Source organism: Trichosurus vulpecula, chromosome 3 (genome assembly GCF_011100635.1).
Source record: "Trichosurus vulpecula isolate mTriVul1 chromosome 3, mTriVul1.pri, whole genome shotgun sequence".
Classification (NCBI taxonomy): Eukaryota; Metazoa; Chordata; class Mammalia; order Diprotodontia; family Phalangeridae; genus Trichosurus; species Trichosurus vulpecula.
In genome coordinates this window covers 323,223,309-323,244,058 of record NC_050575.1, presented here as the reverse complement: position 1 = coordinate 323,244,058, position 20,750 = coordinate 323,223,309, and the positions used below count along the sequence as shown (strand labels likewise).

Below are 20,750 nucleotides of genomic sequence, written 5' to 3'. Positions count from 1 at the left end.
ACAGTTTAGGAGTTAAGTGCAAACCCTGAATCTTAATGCCAGAGATTAAAAATTAAGCTTTATTTCTCATTGCAAAAAAGGGGGTTTTATAATTCAGTGATGCTAAGAAGCACTTTACATAGTTTTTTCATTTTTCTCCATTTGATATTATTCAAGTTTTAATGATAATATGTAACATTTGTAGAGTCCATAATTGTCCACCCTACAATAAGAGACAAGCAGAGCTTTGAGCCAATGACACTTTATCAAAGGGTCCATGGCCCCCTCTAATGAAGTGGACCTCAGATCTTCCTCAGAATCTGAGATGGCCCCTTTCTCCAATGCCTTAGTTTTATAGCCCTGGATACCCAGACAATACAGATGAAGCAAACTAAAAATACAGGATCTCATTGGTTGACAAATGGGCTAATAAATAGACCTTGACAGACCTATCTTGACCTTTCAGGATGTCCTACCAAGCAGACCTGTGAGTTGGGCTGATAAACAGATGTCAGAACATCTAAATGGGTTTATAGGCCAGTAGAAAGGCAGATTACAGGTGGGCAGACAAGGCCACTTGTTGGTCAAGTGCTCATGGTCATCTCATGTTGGGCAATAGATGACAGGGGACAGAGGGTCAACAAAAGTAGCTGAGGGACTTTACATGTAATTGATCCAAGCTGGGCATGGTCACCGTAACAAGGAAAAACAAGAGTGGAGGTCCTCTAGTTAGCTTCTTGTTACTAAGGAGGTGAATTTTCAATCCATAGTTAACAGCTCTGGTGCCTAATATACATAACTTATTATCACTATCCCTATGGAATCATATCAAACTGATTAATATTGATTGGAATAAAATATGGGTCCAGTTAATCATCTACCACACATTTACATAGCACCTTACATAATTCTCATTTGATTTTCACAGCACTGAGGTAACCATATTTTATGGATTAGGACATAGACTCAGAGATTAAATGACTTACCTGGGACCACAGTTAGGAAATGTCAGCTAGTATTCAAAGTCACATCCTAATGACTCCATTTCCTGCACTTACAGAGTTGTCAGAGGAACATCAAATCATGTTATCTAAGATGGTATCAGTAATACTACTTTGCGAATACAGTAATTTGTAGACTTTCAATTCCCAAAACATTGGTCTAGTGAATAAAGTTTAACTGGGAGACTTTTTTTTACATGTGAAACAACTAAAATAATTCTTACAATCTCAGATCTTTAGCTATCTCTAATACTTTTTTTCAATTTTAAAAACTTAGATCACCAAAAAAGGTCTCCTTAATATAATACTAGGAAATTTTCTAAGCCCTAGGAACCATGCATGCTGCTTTTTTTAGGAGCCCAATTGTATACTCTCTGCCTCATTTGTTTAAAAAAAAATTAGTATTGTAGACTTAAAATGAAAATTCACATTAGTTGGATTGACTTTATCTTTTTCTATTTCTTTGTAGGACATGCTGAACCCTTTATCTTTATGCTTTTACTTTAAACTTCCATTCTAATGCTTTTTAGTAGCCTGAAGATAGAGCTGATCTGACTGTCCCAAAATATCCTCTGAGTTCAAGTTGAATGGCGTATTTTTGAATTGGAAATAAATTTACTTCTTTGTGATTAGAGGAAGGAGGAGTGGCAAAATGTCATTGGCTGGCATGAGAAATTTGAATATATATCTGATATCGTGTATTTCAGTGCTCTATGTTTTTAACACACCTCAGAGATAAACAACTGCTTAAAAATCAACATTTAGCATTTTTCAAGTTTAAATATTGAATTTTATGAACTGTGAAATATTACTATTAAAAAGCCTGTGTAATTTTTCATTAAAAGTTTTTTCATTTTAAAAAAATCATGATTTTTTTGGCAGCTCATATAATGATTCTTATTTGGTATTAATATGCAAGATCGAAACTCCAAATACAACCAAGTACATTTAATAATTTTCTTATCTAAAATTTTATGTCATCTTATTACACATTTCCTTCCCCAAAGTAGCTTTCCCCGAATTGAATAATCAATTAAGTAATAATAGAAAGTATTAATATAATTGGTTTTGAGACATTTTAGAAGAAAGCTTTAAGTGTAACTGAAGGCTATACCAAGGAATCTGCATCATTTTGTCATTTATGCTTTTGCTGAATTAAAATGCTTTTCTTTTTTTTCAGTGGAAAAGTTATTGTTAGTTTTTAAGAACTAATAGAAGCACTAAATATGTCATGATTTTTAAAAATTCATAGACAATTGAAATAAAATTTAAGTAACCCATTTATTCCCACTTTCCTCAAAATTTATACTCCTCTTTCATTCCCAGTGTCAACTAAGTGTTAGGTTAGGTTAGAAGAAGGATTAAGGAATGTCAATGACTTTTCTTTTTCTATGACTCAAAGGCTATAAATCTGAGCTATTAAAGGTACTAAAATTCCTGTCATTGGTTGCTTTTAAGAACCATGGCCAAAAGAAATTTTGACCAATACATTATAAAAATTTTAACTGTATTCTAATATATAAGTATACATATCATTCTAATGAAATCCTGTGTTTTTGAACATAATAATTAAACCCTTCCTCCCAAAACTCTAGAATTTAGAGCTATTTCTTGTCTATGTGATACAGCTTTTTAAACAGTTAACCCTTAAAGAAACAAAACAAGTCCAACATAATTTTACATCATCTTTTAAAGTTTTGAGAGTTTTAAAATATAGTCAGACCAAAAAAAAAAACCACCTTTTTCTTTTTTTTCTTTGGCAGGTATAAATTAACCTTCTAAAATCAGTTGAACAATGGAACCAGATATCATTCGAATGTACTCTTCATCTCCACCACCATTAGACAATGGAGCTGATGATGATGATGAAGATGAATTTGGAGAATTTGGTGGGTTTTCTGAAGTCAGCCCTTCTGGTGTAGGATTTGTTGATTTTGATGCACCAGAGTTTACTAATTCCAAGGAAGAATTTATGCCTTCAAATCATTTTATGCCGATTCATAGTTTCTCAGAAAATGTAGATAGCTTTACAAGCTTTAAGCCCATTAAAAATGGTAGTGGTAAAGACAGCATTGCTGAACTTCCTAGTCTCGTGAAAGAACAGTCTGATGTTTTGCCTTCTACCACCAGCAAAGAAATAATTCAGTCCAGAACTTCAGATACTTTAATTGATGGTATAGGAAGTTCAAGAGATTTAAATGAAGTAGTAGGGCAGAGAGAAAATGTTGGAACATCTGAAAGCTTCTCTTCTGACAGCTTTAGAATTGATATGAAAATGGTTAGTCATGACAAGCAAATAGATAGCTGTAATGGTGAGAAACCCACATGTATAGAGATTCTAACAAATGGGTTTACAGCACTGGACACTGTAAATCCTCAGGAAAAGGAAAACGTAGACATCATTGATTCAAAGAGACTAAAAAGTCACAGCACTGAGCTTCATTTAGATCCCATGCCTAGTCCTGCTGAGGAATTTGCAGATTTTGCCACATTTTCCAAAAAGGAAAGGATACAACTGGAAGAAATAAGATGTGAAGTTTTAAATGTCAGAGAAGCACTAACTATTCAGGAAAACAATAAAATAAATAGAATCCATGAAGGAAGTTCTGTAAAACAAGCATCTTTGGATAGAAGCTGTGAAAATGAAGAAAATACTCTTGGTCAAGAGAATCAGGTTTGCATTTCAGAAATCAGTGTAGTAACTAATGAAAAATATGACCCTTCAACACTGGAACAAATTGAATCAAATACTAGCACACAATCGGCCTTTAATTCAGTAGACACAACTGATAATGCAGAAACACTCACCAGGAGAGAACAGTGTGAAACTGATGAGAAACTTGATTTCTTAACTTTTAAATGTGCAGCCCTGTGTGTGGACAGTATTCAAACTTCTGAAACCAATGACAACATTAGTTATCATCCCAAAGAAGAAACTACTAAATTTACAAACATCCAAAACACCAGCATAGATCTGACGGAAGAAAATGTTTTGGATGAGTCTGCAGATTTGAAAAATGGGGATAGTAGTAATGATTTTGTATCTTGCAGTGATACGAACGAAGATGATTTTGGTGATTTTGGGACAGTCAGTGGTGCAACTCCACCTTTTGTTAGTGGTACTCAAGATTCGATGAGTGACATAACGTTTGAAGAGTCCTCAGAACAGTTTCTACATTTTAGTGAACCAGGTGATGACTTTGGTGACTTTGGGGATACAGATGCTGCTACTTGCCAAGAGGAAATAACATATTCTCAATTAGAGCTGAAACAGACTTCTAATAGTGTATCAGAAGGGTATGAAGTTGCAAGAAAGTCTTCTGTGTCAGGAATTGAGCCTCCTTCAAAAAAAAAGAATGGTGGTTATAGTCAATATGAGAATCTTGATTTGGGGCCAAAAATTCAAGATGAGTGCAGTGCTTTTCAAGACCCTGATGATTTTGCAGATTTTAGTTCTGCTGGTCCTAACCAAACTGCAGATTGGAATGCCTTTGAAGAAGAACAAAAGGAGAGTTGCTCTTGGGCTGCATTTGGAGATGAGCAGACTGTGGAGTCTTCCCTTAGAAAAGAGGCCTGCCAGTCACATAGGACAGGTGAAAGCATTGTTAGTCCATTGACCCAAAAGACTCACACTGTCCCTCTGGCAACTTCTCAAGGAGGTGACCATTCACATGAATCAGCATCTTCAATTCAGGTAATTTATTATTTTTTTCCCTTGTTTTGTGGCACATAAATTGCTTTGGAAGCATGCAGTTCAGATGTTTAAAAGATGATTTTATACGTTAAAGGTAGTCTTTTATATGTTAAAGGTAGTCTTTTGACAAATATCTTTTGATAGATTTGTAGATTCATTACATTTTCCACTAAACTTCTTGTTAGATTGAAAATTGTATTTGAAGGTTTTCTCTTAAAGGACTCATTGAATTTCCATGATTACAGAAAATGTTGTTTATTTTAGTTTGTAGTGTTAGGCGACTATTCCTGTAGAAATGCATTTAAAACTTTCTAAAAGTATAATATGAGATGGCCCAGTCTTTACCCGGAGACCTCTAATTCTTAACTCTGACCCTTAAAAACACACACACACATACACACATACATACATACATACATACATACATACATACATACATACATACATTTAAATTAGGCTTTTGAAGTTTGGTGAGATTCAGAAGCCAGAAGTAATAATTGTTTAAAGTTTCTTAGGTAAAGCATAAAAGTAGTAGATGATTTTTTTTCCTTTTTTCTTTTTCTTTTCTTTCCTTTTCTCTATTCTCTTCTCTTTTCCTTTGCTTTTCTTAAAAAAAAAATTTTTTTTGAAGGATAGGGTAGAAGGAGGTTAGAACTACAAGTGCTTGTTGAACTAGACAGAGAAAAGTAGAACCAGTGATGGTTTTTCCTCAGATTTTCTTGTAATACTTGGTCTGACTTTTTTTTTTCCCCTTACCACATTTTGCTTTGTATTATATTTTTTTTGTATACACATAGTATCGTCCCATGTAGGTCCTCCCTAAGGCCATCATGGACCTCAGCCACTCATCCTCAGAGGTCAGAGAGCGCTTGCTCTGAGGTTTTTCTGCCATCTCATAGCTTAGCCTCTAGACACCTAGGAAGTCAAAGAAACTTCTGAAAGACATTCAAGCTACCCTGATCCCCAGCCTCATTGTACCTAAGATACTATGATGGCCCTTGCTCTTAAGACTCATGAATGGGAGCTAAATGTCTGTGTGACATGAAATGGGTTGAATCCCACCATTTTTGAGGCTATAGAATCAAGCATTTTTTAAGTGCTTACTACGTAGCAGGCGTTAGGGATACACATAAAAGCAAAAAGACAGTCTCTGTCCTCAAGGAGCTTAAATTCTCATAGAGGAAGATGACATCCAAAAAAGAGCTGAAGAGTAGTGGTTGGAGAGCTTGGAATAAAAAGTTTGTGGGAGAAAGGGGCTGCAAGGGCAGAGCGGAGGTGGGACAGCCTGAAAGTTCAGCCTCGCCTCCAAGGACAGAATCGCCAACTTGTTTTTTCCTCCACCATGAAGGTCTCAGAGCTTGAGGGCCCACTCTAACTAACTTAGATATCACAGGACACTAGATAGTGCGGGTTGTACCATATCACCTGGTCATTCACCTTTCTGTAATAGACAGATTCCCAGCTGGTATTCCATTCATCCCCATGCTGAAGTGAAGATTCTCTCCCTCTGTATCTCCCCATACACTATCACTATCTACCTCAGTCTTATGTCTCCACAGTCCGTATCATCCTCTTCCCTTCTGTTCTTTACTGCCTTCTAGAATTCTTCCACTGATAAACAAGCTCCCTTTTATCCTAGATAAAAGATAAAGAGGTTTACATTCTTTTCATCTTTTTAAGCTAGCTCTCCCCAGAAGACAGTGCATCCCTGGCTACCCTGTCCAATACTGGGTACCCCTGTAAGCACTGAGCAAGAGGAGTAGGAGACTGTCAGCAAGTACTTAGTAAGCACTTAATATGTTTGAGGCACTCTGCTAAGTGCCGAGGTTATAAAGACAGGCAAAGGAGTAGGAACATTCCTTGCTCCTCACTTCCAATTCCAGATTCTACTTTTGTACCAACACTTAGGAACTTCGCTAAGAGGTTCACTCCTATTTTTCAAACTGAGTAAGTAAACTGCTTGTCTCATCCTGTCAAATTCCAGGAGATTTTCCCTTCCTGAGAAGTTCAGTCTCTAAGTCACAGTCTTCCTTTCCAGCTCAGCCCCTCTTCTCATCCCTGCAAATTTTAACAACTATATTGATGTCCCCTTAAACCCCCTGATTTCCAAGTTTATCAGTCTCCTAATCTCAGATGACCCCATCTTGATTCTGCCTCAGCCACACACAGTTGTTTCACCTCCATTGCCCAGAACGTTGACATTTCTCTATGTGACTCTAATCTCCTATCCTTATATCTTCTGTTGTGCCTTACTCTTCCTCACCAAGGGAGACCTCCAGCTTCTTTATTCCTTCCTCCCTGTTCTCCCAGAGCCTCACGCCTTCAGTCTTGAACCTATTATCATCTATTTCACTTATACACCAGCAGGTACCTTTAAATCATTCATTCTCATGTCTTAGTCCCCATGAATTGCTTTTCCGTTCCTACCTCCCTGCCACTGAGCATTGTGGAGGAATGTCCTATACCTGCCAACTGGGTTCCCTCCTGGTTATGTTCTCATCACCTGGGCCCTCACCACTGGGTGAAGTGTTTATTTTTTGCTGTTTAATTCTCTGATCACATTCTCCACACAGCTATTCTACACCAGGCTCACTCTCTTTAGTTTTCCTATGCCATCTCTTTCTCCTTCCTTCCTTTTCAGCATAGGATCTCACATGCCATTTTACTGAGAAATGAGACGATTCACCTAAAGCTCCTCTCCCTCACTCCATACCTCAAAACCCCACTTTTCATCATTCTCCCATTCTCTCCCTCTATTTGCTATTGAAGAAGTAAGACTTCTTTTCAAATGTTCCACTTACACTCTTAATCTTATTCCCTCTTGTCTCCTCTGGGAGCCTTTCTTCTCCATCATCTTCAACCTTTCCATAGCTACTGACTTCTTCCCTGTCACCTTCGAATGTTCTCAGATGCTCCCTAACTCCTAAAAAAAAACCCCTTCAAAATGTGAGAAAAACAGACCCTTTCACTTGACCCTCCCATGCCCTCATGCCATCACCCTGTATTTATTCTCTCTTTCACAGCCAGACTACTAAAATGGTATGTCTACACATGGCTTCATTTCCTCATCTCCCTTTTGCAACCAAACTTCCAACCCACCACTGGAATAAAGTTACTTCTTCCAAGATTGGTAGCAAACTTAATTGTTAAGAAAAGCCTTCCCCCGCCCCAGTCCTAATCCTTTTTGACCTCTTTATAGCATTTGACACTTGACCACCCCATACCTCGCACTCCACCCCTACCCAGACTTTCTCTCCTTACTTTCTTATAACATTACTCACTTGTGGTTCTTTCCCTGTCCATCTGTTTACTCCTTCCTGGTATCCATTGCTGGGTTATCATGCTCTTCCTCCCGATTATTAAGTGTAGGGAATCTTATAAGGTGCTTTGTCCAGCTCTCTTCTCTCTCCACATACTCTCTCTTACTGCTGTCTTTAGCTCCCTTCAGTTGAATTATTTCTGTGTAGATGACTCCAAAGTCTATACATCTAGCTTTAATTTCTTTTAAACTCCACATCCATGTTATCAGCTGCCTGCTATCCATCTCAACCCAGATGTCCTATAGGCATCTGAAACTTGATGTATCCAAAATGAAATTCATAGTTCCCGTAAAAGCCATCTCTCTTTCAAACTTCATGCTTTCTGTTGAAAGCGTTGCCATCTTTCCACTTAGCAGGTTCACAGCCTTGGAATTATCCTTGATTCTTCTTCCTCAACCCTCGTATCCTATAATTTGGCAAATCTATTTCCATAATGTCTCTCTCACCTGTCCCTTTCTCTACACAGCTATCACCTTAGGTCCTTGCTACCACTTGTCTAGCCTAACCTTTAAAATAATTTATTTCTTTTATTTTTCAAGAAACAAGTATTTTTATTACTCTGTCCTTCCTACCACTATCCCCATTGAACAGATTTTTTAAAAACAAGAAAAATAAATCCCTCAATACATAGTACATAGTTCAGAAAAACAAATCACCACATTAGCCATGTCCAAAATTGTACATCTCTTTCTACATTCCATGCTCACTTTCCTCTTGCCAGAAGGTGAGTAGTATGTTTCATCTTCATTTTTTTAATTCATGGTTTATGATTGCGTTGATCAGATTTCTAAGGTCTGCCAAAATCTTTCTTTTCCTCTGTAATATACACTGGTCTGCTAATTGATCTCCAAACCAGCTTCCAAATTAATATTCTTAAACTACAGAGTTGACCATCTGTCTCTAACTCTGTCCCCCTCCCTGTCCCTTCCCCCCTTCTCTCTCTCTCTTTCCTTCCCTCCTCCTCCCTCCCCCCCCTCTCTGTCTTTATCACACACGCACACACACTTTCCCATTGCTCAGAATCTTGAATAGACTCTCTGTGGCCTCTAGGATTAAACAAGATCTTCTCTGCCATTTGAAGCACTCTGCTGTGTTTCCCACCTGCTTTTCCAATCTTAGTTATTTTATCTTATTCCCCTTGACAAAATCTCTGTTCTAGTCTAGTTGAACTTCAGGTACGTCCCTGTACATATCATTCCATGCATTTACATACTTGTCACTACCCAGGTTAATTTTTCATATTAACAATCCTCCACTGTCCTTTCAAGCTGTCCCTAATTATTCTCACACATTCTTACTGTCAGGCTTCTATTGTTGTGACTATTCTGATATGTGTATAATACATTTTTAAATTGCCAAATCCATGTGAACTGGCAGTGGCAAGCCACTTGAATTTAAGTGTTCTAAGGTGCTGAAATAATTGTCTCCTCTTTTTGCTTCCGTGTAATACATAGACTCTAGTGTTACTTAAAGTTAACTTCTATTGTAATTGCTTTTTTTGACTGATGTGTTTTACTTAAAATGTCCTTAACTTTGTACTTTGTCTTATGTTATAATTTAATATTCGGTACACACTTTACTATTTTGATGTATTTGTTGAAGTAAGAGTACATTTTCATTATCTCAAAGACTTTACAACTTAATGTTTAAAACCTCACCTTCATTTGAAGGAGAGTAATTGTTTTGCCAGAATAAAGCCAGATGGAAAGGAGCAGCATTGCCTTTTGTGAACTTGGTGCTTAAAAAGATCTGTGCTTTAATAAAGCTTTGGCATATGCCCATTGTTAAATGTAAACTTGTACTTTTCAGCTATGAAATCTTGATCTTAAATCAACATATTTCCATTTTAAGTTCCAGCAGTGTAAGGAGCATTATATTGAACATTAAACATGATTAACATTAACATGATTAACCTCCTGATAGCATTTTTCAACTTTTAAGACAGGAAAGTTGTAGCATATCCGGGAAAATCCTTAATTTACAAATAACTGCTGTCTAAATGCATGTTTGGAAGGCCAGTTCTTTGGAAATAAGAATTTTTCTCAAAGAAATAATATTCTAAATGTCAGCTAAGTTCCTAAACCAGTTCACAAAAGCTAAGTAAACTATAATATAACTGAAATTCTATGGCGAAAATATATTCCAACCCAGAGATAATTTCTCCTTCCTGGAAAAAAAAATGGTATCTCTCTCACCCAGTCAAGCAAATCTTGGTAGCAAGAGCTTCCTCTCTGGGACTCTTAAGGAAAGAGACTTCCTAGGCCCAGTGTGGGTCACATGCTAATAGGAACAGACAGGCAAACCTTGTATTAATATTTTTAAAAAGTTGAAATTTTTATGTGATTCTCAGCACTGGAAATAACTGAATGCACAGTGTTCTGAAACCAACCACTGACCCCAATTTCTGCCTATGAGACTCTTCCCTTAAATGCTTAACTCAGATTCCACTTCATTCATAAAGCTTTCCTTGATTTTTCCCTTCCCCAGCTATGTGAATATATATGATGTGTATGTGCATACGTAAGTACATTTGGATGTGTGTGTATGTATCTAAATGTATATGTGTATATATGCACAAGAATGTATATGGAACTCTGATTTCGTCAACATAGGGAGCTTTCTTGGTAAGGGAATCCCTTCTACAAATGCAGATGAGGAACTGGGGAGAGGAGCCTACATAAAAGAGATGGCATTTTAGTTGGGTTTTAAAGGGTGGTTAAGAATTCAGCAGGTAAAGCTGGGAAGGAGGAGATCATAATAGATACACAAATGTCCTTAATTGTAAAATGACCATATGAGACTGGATCACCTCTAGGATCACTTCCAGTTCTAAATCTATGATCCTGTGAAGTAGATATGGTTTTCCTAATATTCCAGCCACCCAAGAACTGAGTAAAATTTAGGGTTTAAACCTGTAGCAAGAAAGTATCATCAGTAGATTTCTACTGGTTGTATTTAGCATGTATAGAATGAGGGAGTTAGGTAAGTCATTTTCTCTTCAGCAGTAAGTATATCCAACAGTCTGTCTCTACTTCTTTATCTGGATTCCAGGCGTGTTTTTGTACAGGTTTATGTGAGAAAGGCCTGAGAGGACTTGAATAGTTCTAGGGTTAACCTAGTTATCTAATCTGTTACCCAGGTCATCTATTTTGAGTCCAAAATATCTTGCCTACGTAAGATGACCATAGGATATATGGGTGTCATTCTTGGCATGCTTGATGCCAAGTTTGTCAGGTTATGGAAGCTTACTGAAGTGGAAAGACCAATTGACTGAGAGTTAAGTGACTTGGAGCCTAATCCTGACTCTGCTTCTAACTAATGATGTCTTAGGCAAATGCCTTACCCATCTTAGAGTTGGACTTCTAGTCTTTCAGATGTTTATCATTATCTGTGTACATTTTAAGGAAACTAAATTTAAAGTTGTATTGTTTCTGTTAGGAACTAGTTTAGGTCATTTACAAGTTGCTCACCCTTAAGCTACTTAATACATAACTATTGAATTATTTCATTTAATAACAAATTTCAATGAATTGTAAATTGTAAGCTATAGTATAGGTTATATGAAAAAGAATTTGAAGTTTAAAAGGTCAGTTTCTTTGGAGAAAAAACAGCATTGCCTGCTGTAGCAGATAAATAAGCCTTAGATCAGTTCTTAACCTAGGGTCCACAAATTCCTTGGGATTGATTTCAGGGGGTCCATGAACTATATCACAAATTTGCGGGGGGGGGGGGAGTTATTGATAACTGATTTTTATATAATTGGTTTCTAAGATTATATATTTTATTTTTGCACATAGAGACATTCTGAGAAGAGATCCATAGGCTTCACCTGACTACCAAAGAGGAGGGGGTGAATGATAGAGGGGAAATAAGTTTTAAGAACACTTCCTTTAAATTAAGCAGTCAGAATTTCTTCCCCTCCTCTCTCCACTACCTGTTTTATAGTTGCCTATTACCATCTGGAATTTAGGATAGGAGAGGGAAGACTTCATTACATTATCGGAGCCAGTCTCTAGTGTTAGTGATTCTTTTGATGTTTTATAAGGGTTGAGTTATTGATAAGGATGGTTCCCTTCCTCTCCTCCATTCAATATACTTTTTTTTTTCTCTGATATCTTCACAGTTATTCCTGATTGCCTTTAAAATTGTCACCTCCAGGATAGACTCAGGGTGCATGTTGATACATACATTTTTGGACATGGCCAACACAGAAATTTGTTTTATTAAACTATGCATATTTGTTACAAGGGTTTTCTTTTTCTTTTTCAATTGGGGGAGGGGAAAAGGAAAGTGGGAAGGAGAAAAGGTAATTTTTCACTGAGAAAAAAATTGAATGAAAATTTTTTAAAGAGTGTTTAAAAAAAAACTTTGAAAGACAAGATGAGCACAGAATGAGATATTTTTGGACATGGCCAATTTGGGAATTTGTTTTGCTTTTTTCTCTTCTCAATGAGGAGAGGGGAATAAAAGGAGAAAATCAATGCTTGTTAATTGTAAAAAAAAAAAAAAAACTTTATTTTAAATAGAGTATAAAAATTTCACCTATATAATGGATTTCTTTTGAATATATTTTGCCGTGGCCTGCTGTTCTTCCTTACTCAATCCTAACAACTATTAGTAACATTCATTCACAGAGCACAGTCACATGCTGAATTAGGTACAAAATGTCATTGCACTAGCGGTTTTGATGAGAATATATTACTTTAATAATGTTGGCAGATCTGTTCTATTTTACCTCTATTTGTGTCTTCTGTTTTCCATCTTCAAATATAGTCATTTGACTTAGCTAGATTTCATGCCAAGTTTTTGCAGATTCATTTTCCCCCCAGATGCTTTTTGTTGTTTTGTGAGGCAGAACTATTTATAAACTTTCATCTTCCTCCTCCAATAATATTTTATAAATGTGTTCATACTCTAAATTGGTGTTATCCTTGGCTACCATACCATTCCATGTGACAAGGGATTGAAGTGTGTGCATCAATTGAACTTTGTTCAAAATCAGTGTTATTGAAAATGATGAAATCCTTGCTTTTGTCCACCTCTTCTCCCTCTCACTACCCCCTTAAATTGCCCTGTTTTACATAGAGTTTGATTAAATAGGAGCTGCTCCATGTAACTGATTGGAGATGGGTATAACGTCATCCTCTTTGTCTTTTCTTCCAAGTTGGCATTTTCTTTGACTTTTTCTCTAACCAGTCAATAATTTGAGTGTACTCAAACTAAAATGATTGCTAAGTCAGTTCCTACCTGTTAAGGTATAGTCAGTTTCATTTTTTTTCCCATATTTTGCATTGCTTGCCAGCTATGTATAGTACCTTCTATTTTTGAAAAGAAAAAATTTGTGATATATAGATACAAGGTTTCTGAGTAGTAAACAAGCCCATAGTGTCCAACAAAGTTTTCACTGTCCTTCTCTAGGCCCACATTTGTATCGAAGGCTAGTATCAAGGTTTAGGGGCTGAGACTAGATTAAATTTTATTGGTATGGGAAAATCCTGCACATTCTCTGTCAATGCAGGTCAGCTACTTCTCTTTAACTTAAAGCACCATGAAGTTAGAGTGATTGACCCAGAGTCACATAACCAGTGTGTCAGTTGAGGGTCTTGAGCCCTAGTCCTTCTGGCTTTGAGGCCATCTCTGTCCACCACACCATGCAGCCTCTCAAATCGAGGTGTAAATTGACTGACTTTGGAGTATCTGCTCAAATTTTACATGTACTTTTTATACTTCTTCCTCTGCATGAAGTATTGGTGAACAGTCAGTAGAAGTTATCTTTATGACGGTCTGTTCATCTTAGGCCATCTTGGAAGACTGTAGTGACCAAATGTCTCATAAAATGGTTCTTGTTTCCTTCAGATGCAAGATGAAACCAACTCCGCAACTTGTTTATCTCACTGAGGAGAACTTGGGTCATTTCCTCCAGTATTGTATCAATTTGTTGGCCATTAGATAAATATTAGATGATGATGTTAGTGTAACATTTTTACACATGATGTCCCAAAAATGGTAGTGCAGTTTTTTTTTAGCTTTAATAGCTTAAGCACTTTGCCATTTGCAGCATGCTTTTCATGTATTACCTCATTTAATCTATGAAATTATGCACAGAGCCCCAGCAGTTAAATAGTTAAGAGGCAGTTAGATAGTGAGGTCTATAGAGTACTAGGCTTGGAATCATGAACTCCTAAGTTCAGATTTGGCCTCAGACCCTTATCAGCTGTATGATACCAAACAATTCTCTATCTTCTCTCTCCAGATAAATTGAGGTAATATTTGTGAAGTTCTTTGAAACTTTAAAGCATTATATAAAAATGCTAGCTATTATAATTAAGAGTTGCAGACTGAGAAATGTGAATTTTAGCATCCTTTACTCCATTTCTGTTACTCTACCATAATCTCTCTAGAAAGGAAAGACATGTTTTATAATTTTGTCCTTATGGATTCCAATGGTCAAAAAAGAAATTAATCACTTTGTAGCCATCCAGGATTGTCCTCAGGCTACACAAACAGTCTGTTGCTTGGCCTATGTTCACCTGGAAAGATTTACTTGAATAAATTAATTCCCATTTATTCTCATTTGAATACAACTAGTATAATGATAATAGTCCTCAAATGATTGTTTTGAAAAGTGAGTATCTCAGAATTCAAAACTCATCCACCTTTTTGACCATACCCCTTGAGAATATAATTTGGAAAACAAGTGTGTTTGTGAAACATAGCTGTCATTTCTACTTTCTAAAAATTTACTTGTAGTTACATTGTTATGTTTCAGTGTTTTAAACAGGCAGCATATCATACATTTTCTCTAGATTCCTGTTCTTCAGCACCCTTATTTTTTAGTGTAACCAAAGAACTTTGGTACAAGGTACTTGACAACTGCCTTCACTTCTAATGACACCTTTTAAGCATTATCGGGCTTGTAATTATGTAGATCACTGGTCTATAAATTTTTTTGATAGTAAAAATTTTTAGAATCCCCCAATATGTTTATTTCTTACAAATGTACTGCTCTACTAATAACTATGCATTTTAACATTTATACAAGATGAAAAATTTAAAAGAGTTTGAAAATCATTTTAAATAGGAAGCCACTAGAATTTGAGTGATATGGTTAAACTTGCACTTTTAAGAATATCACGTCAGCAGCTGAATGGAAGATGAACTAGAGAAAGAAAAGACTTGAGGCCGACCAATTAGGAGGCTATTATAATAGTCCAGGAAAAGAGAGGTGAGAGCCTGAACTAATGTGGTGGCTCTATAAGTAAAGAGGGGATTATGATTGCAAGAGATATTATAGGAATAGAGAAACAGGTTTTGGCAACTAATTAGAATGGTAGGATGAGTGAATTGTTGAGGATTATACTGAGGTTGCAAGCATGGTGATACCCTCAAAATCAAGTTCAGAAGAGGGGTGAATTTGCAGGAAAAGGTAACATAAGGAGAATTGTAACGTGGATCCCAATTCATCCTGGACCAGCGAGAATGGAAAAAGAGAGCAGTCTTTTTCATTGACCACTGGCCCAGAACACAGAGCCTATCCTCTGAAGGTCATTTACTGCATCCCAAGGTGATGGGGGAGTGGGGATGGAATAGGGATAGGGATAGGGATTGGGATGCTAGAAGGGTAGGAAATTTTGCCTTCATAGTTGCAGCAAGTACCTAGGAACTAGCAAACTTATTAACATTCTGAGGAACCAATGCCTGGACCATCCGTGAAATACCATTGGTCAGAGTAGGAAAGCTTTTAGGGAAGAAAGATAAAAGTGTGTCATATAGTTATGTAGGAGACAATCCTACCGATAGCCTGTATTGAGGGTAGAATGCGTCCCATATTCCCATCCTCTGGTAGATCAGACATACATTGTAGTCATGATGTGGTCCTCACTTTTAAAACACCGATTTGAAAAACCTATTTGAATGGAGAAAAAAATCTTGTCTAAGAAGAAAACTTTCAAATTTATATTATAACTTTTATGAAGTAAAACTGACTTGTGTGTTTTAAGTATATGTAGACTTTAAAATTTCCTTGAAAAATTGGTATCCCTAATTTTGAAATCAGAGGAACACAGATTTTATGTCCTGAGGTCCCAGAAGGTCACCTGCAATCGAAAACTTAGCATTCTTTCCATTGTTTAGTTGAAGCATAGGAGGAAAACTGGGCAGAAGATAAAAACCAGCTTTCTTAACACTTGGAAGACAGGACAGGCTCCTTTGTCCCTGACTTGGGAGACTTGGTTCTCAGTTATTTGTTCTGCCGCTAAACAACACACTAGACAGCTTTTCTGCCCATTTTAGGTATTTGCAGGCCATTTATGGATGACAAATAGCTTTTGAAGTATATTTTCAGAATTTGAGTGTGATAGCTTTTATTATATTTCAAGTAGTATAGTAGCATTTTTTTTTAGATTTGCATCAGAGAATTTGCAGAAGGATCAAACACATTCTTCAAAAGAATAGTCAATATATAAGTGGCTCTTTTTACTTTAAACGAGTTAGCTATACTTCAGTATCAGTCGAGGGCTGATAAAGGTACAACTGTAGATTTTTACCTGAAACCCTATTCAATATTTAATGGTGTTGAGGTGTATGGTATCGTCTTAAATGAAAGATTAAATGACAGTTGCTTTTAGATTGCTTTTTAGACTTCCACTTACGTGTTGGACCTTGTAGTATCAACAAAGGCCAGTAAGAGTTATTCATTTTGTACTTAAGTATGGATAAATAGCTTGAAGCCTGTCAAAGGATTTTTAAGGGTCTCTTTAAGACAATGTAAGTAATAGGAGAGACAGTAACACAAGTTTAAGAATCAGGAGACCTGGGTATGATTTATTCCCATGCCTACCTATAAAGATGTGTCACACTAAAGAGTGTCACACTAAACCTCTCCTTAAATGGTAATCGTCTATGAAATGGAAATCCCACTTGTACATATAGGCCTTACAGAATTTCTGTAACAGTAAACAGCAGGTTTAATTGTCAGTTATAGAAGTTGGTATGTGAGATGAACTACTCACAGAGCTGGTTCATCAGCACATAGTATCTTGGACAGACATGCTATTGAATGTTAAACTGGTCCCAGAAATTACTAGAGCAGAAAGAATAAACTGGATTACATTTGGGAAATCCTGTCATTCTTTTAATAACCCTAAGCTTCTCCCTAAAACAAAAATCCCATCTTCTAAATATGAATATTCCTCCACTGATGCTATGTGACTGTGAATCATAGAATACCTCATTCTGTAAGGAATCAAAATCATATGTCTCATAAAGGGAAATGGAGAAATGCATTGTGGGTGTAAATAGGTGCAGCATATTACTAATGATGAATTGGGCACATGAAGAAGTATAAAAGATAACAGATAGGTGACTAGAAAAGAAAGGGTAGGCTGGTCATGTAGAAATGGAGAGGGATATGAGATGACAGCCTATATGCTGAATTGAGCACACCTGTAATGTCAGGCAATCTAGAGTAAGGCCTTCTGCACGTTGTGTGGAGGATTTGGGGGCGGAAATGGACAAGAGTTACACAGTCTGATGTGGCTTAGCTTAGGGTGCTAAACTTGGAGTCAGGCAGACTGTTATTGAAGGCAGTATCTACATGGATGAGATCGCATTGAAGTGTTATTGATGGAGGGAAAGATGAGATAATATGAAACAATAGGGACTTCTCTCACTGAGCCTTAGACCTGACAAAGATCAAATACTGAGAGAGATAGGGAGCTGGTAAAATTTAAGAGCCTTGGACCAGGACTGGTGAATTTAAGCACTAAGTACTCTTTTGCATTTGCAGGCAGTTTTTGCAACAAGAGGCAACAATAAAATCTGAAGAAGTTAGAATCAATATAATTTGACAAATAAAAAATCAGCAGTCAGCCCAATTTAAAAGAAGACACTGTGAAAGGAAAGGAGACAATAGGAGAGAAAATAGTGAATCTGTTATTAAAATAGTGCACTTTTTATCCGTAGACTGTATCGAGTAAACAAGCATTTATTAAGTTTTACTGTGTGCCCAGACACTGTGCTAAGAAGTAGGATTACCCACCCACTTATACATTAATATAAGCAGACAGTCCTTGCCCTCAAAGAGCTTAACATTTAATGAAGAAAGCCAACACATAAAAGAAAACTGAAAAGGGGAGGAGGAAGAGAGAGAAGGTCCCCACACGGGGGCTTGGTGAGGCTAGAGAGAAGGTTTTAGGAAGAGCCAGCCGGTTAAGAGGAAGGGGCCACAAGGGCAGAGTGAATTTCCAGAGTAAGAACGTTGCTGTGGTGTGGTAGAGAAGTCCAAAGAGTCAGGAGTGGAACCTGGCCGGGAAAATGCCACAGTTGTTGTTCAGTCATTTCATGTTTGATTCTTCTTTAACTCATTTGGGGTTCTCTTGGCAAAGATACTGGAATGGTTTCCCATTTCCTTCTCCAGATCATTTTACAGATGAGGAAACTGAGGCAAACAGGGTTAAGTGACTTTCCCAGAGTCACACAGCTAGGAAGTGTCTGAGGCCAGATTTAAATTCTGAAAGAGGAATCTTCCTGACTCCTGGCCCAGCACACTATATACCTAGCAGCCCACAATACTGCAGAGCACCTGTCTTACACCACGTAGAAGTATAGTGTAAATTCTTGGAAAGGGTTCCTTGTCCGTAAAATCTGCCCTTCATATTAGAGCAAAATAGTCCAAACTCTTACCATTGGCATTCCAAACCCTTTATAACCTGGAACCTCTTTGCCTTTCTCAACTCCCTTACACATGTGGCATTATTCATAACATTTTTCTATACCTGAAGGGGGCAGCTAGAGGATTCAGTGAATAGAGCACTGAGCCGGGAGGTGGGAAGACCCAAGTTCAAATGCGGCCTCGAACAATGATTGTGTGAACCCTTCACAAGTCTCTTAGTATCTTTTTGCCTTAATTCACTGAAAAAGGAAATGGCAAACCTCTCCAGTATCTTTGTCAAGAAAACCTTATGGGTAGTATGGTTCATGGTATCACAAAGAATCATACAACAACTGAATGACAGCAGTAACATACCTGAAAGGATCAGTCTCACTGATCCTTCAAGACCCAGATCAAATAGTCCTTCTACTTGTACAATCTTCCCTTATGTTTTCCTCCCCAATCAGAACTTATCTCTTTCCCTTCTGACCTCATTTAGCACTTGGTACACTTTCAACCGTCTCTTTTTGTTCTGTTCCATTGGTGTTGTGTGTGTGTGTTCTGTCCCTCTACGAGGCACTAAGTTCTATGAAGGCAAACAGTGACCCTGGCCTAGTTATCTGTATCTACCCAACACCTTGCATAGTACTTTGCTACTTAATAAATGATGAACAAATGAAGATAGTCCTCAAAATCTTAAAGGAAACAAGATACCAGCCAGATTTCTTGGTAGCTATTGAAAGATAATGAGGTAACTGGTCAACACATGTGGAATTGTACTTTGAGCTGCCTCTCGGCAATATACTCACCTGACAAGCTATTCTCAGAACAAAAACAACCACTTTAGGTAGTTCCCATTCTCAGAATGGTTTGACAAGTGAGAACTATTGAGAACCAACATATTTCTGTGGAAGCACCAAACCATCCACTTTGGCTTCATAGGCATCTGATACTGACAGAGAAAAAAGAGAGTCTGGCACTTACAGAGGACTGTACTTGGCTCTTTTACTCAGTGTTACCTTGCTTAGAAAACCTGGTAGTCACGTGTTCCGAGCCTGTAACACAGCTAGGCCATATAGTCTTTCTGTTCATTAGTCTACTAAGGTCTGGATGAGAGTGAATGAACCCCATGAAATTGACCACACTATTCAGAGTTACCATTATATAAAATGTGATCATTGGCTCCAGCCTAATGGAAACTTGCAGTGAAAAAATGTTAAAGTAAGTTTTAAAATAATGATTAAAATCTATTACAAACTAAGAGTCAGCATAGAAAGCAGAATTTAAAAACATTACTGAATATCATCCCTAAAGATAAGCCTGCATTGACAATATGACAAAAATATCATTGTTGAAAATTTTTAATAGTGTAGACTGAACTGTTTTTTTCTTTAAATCTTCATGCGTATGTGCTGGTAGGTGCAGAGTTTTATCCACATCTTGGCAGATTTGATGCTTGCTTTCTCATACAGTGAACCAAGTGTAGTTGAATAAATTGGGCATTATCTTAAAAATCACTAATGCATTAAATGGGCAATTGTTGTCCTTGCAGTATTTCTCAACAGCTGAACTAAAATAATTGAACATCAGTCTTTGAAAGTGGCTTTAGACACCCATGCTTTCTTATTTGATCACCAAAGAACTACAAGTAATCAATTGATGGTTGGAAGACCTCAGACAACTAGGACTTCAAGATTGATAAATAAGTATTGGTTTTAATTTAAACTCACCTTCTGTATTAACCACCAATAAAAGGGTTAAGCAATCCTTAGACACTAAATCCAGGTTGAAATGCAAATTAGAGGAAATATAAGTTCTAGAAGGTATCTTTTTCCAGAATAAGCCTGTTTTATCCACACTAAAAATGTGTTGATCAGTGTGTCTATTCAACTATTTTCTTCAGAACATCAGAATATTTTGTGCCACATCCTCATCTGCACTAGGCACATCTCTGGTAATTTTAACATTACCCAATTGAACTCAATTTTTAAAGCAACAGAACCAACCAATGCTCACAAAAAAATTGTTTCAGGGGGCAGCTAGGTGGCGCAGTGAGTAGAGCACTGATCCTGGAGTCAGGACCACCTGAGTTCAAATCCGGCCCC

At 37.1% G+C, this 20,750-nt stretch overlaps 1 protein-coding gene across 2 annotated transcripts in view; it reads left to right on the top strand.

Annotated features, from left to right (window-relative positions):
• The window catches only part of AFTPH (aftiphilin), a 104,177-nt gene that overhangs the window by 36,735 nt on the left and 46,692 nt on the right, over positions 1 to 20,750 (top strand). For both annotated transcript variants that reach the window (XM_036749577.1, XM_036749578.1), the window contains exon 2: positions 2,744 to 4,674. In XM_036749577.1, coding sequence (XP_036605472.1) covers positions 2,776 to 4,674 — 1,899 coding nt within the window. In that variant the 5' untranslated portion in view covers positions 2,744 to 2,775. The remainder of the gene's footprint in view (positions 1 to 2,743; positions 4,675 to 20,750) is intronic.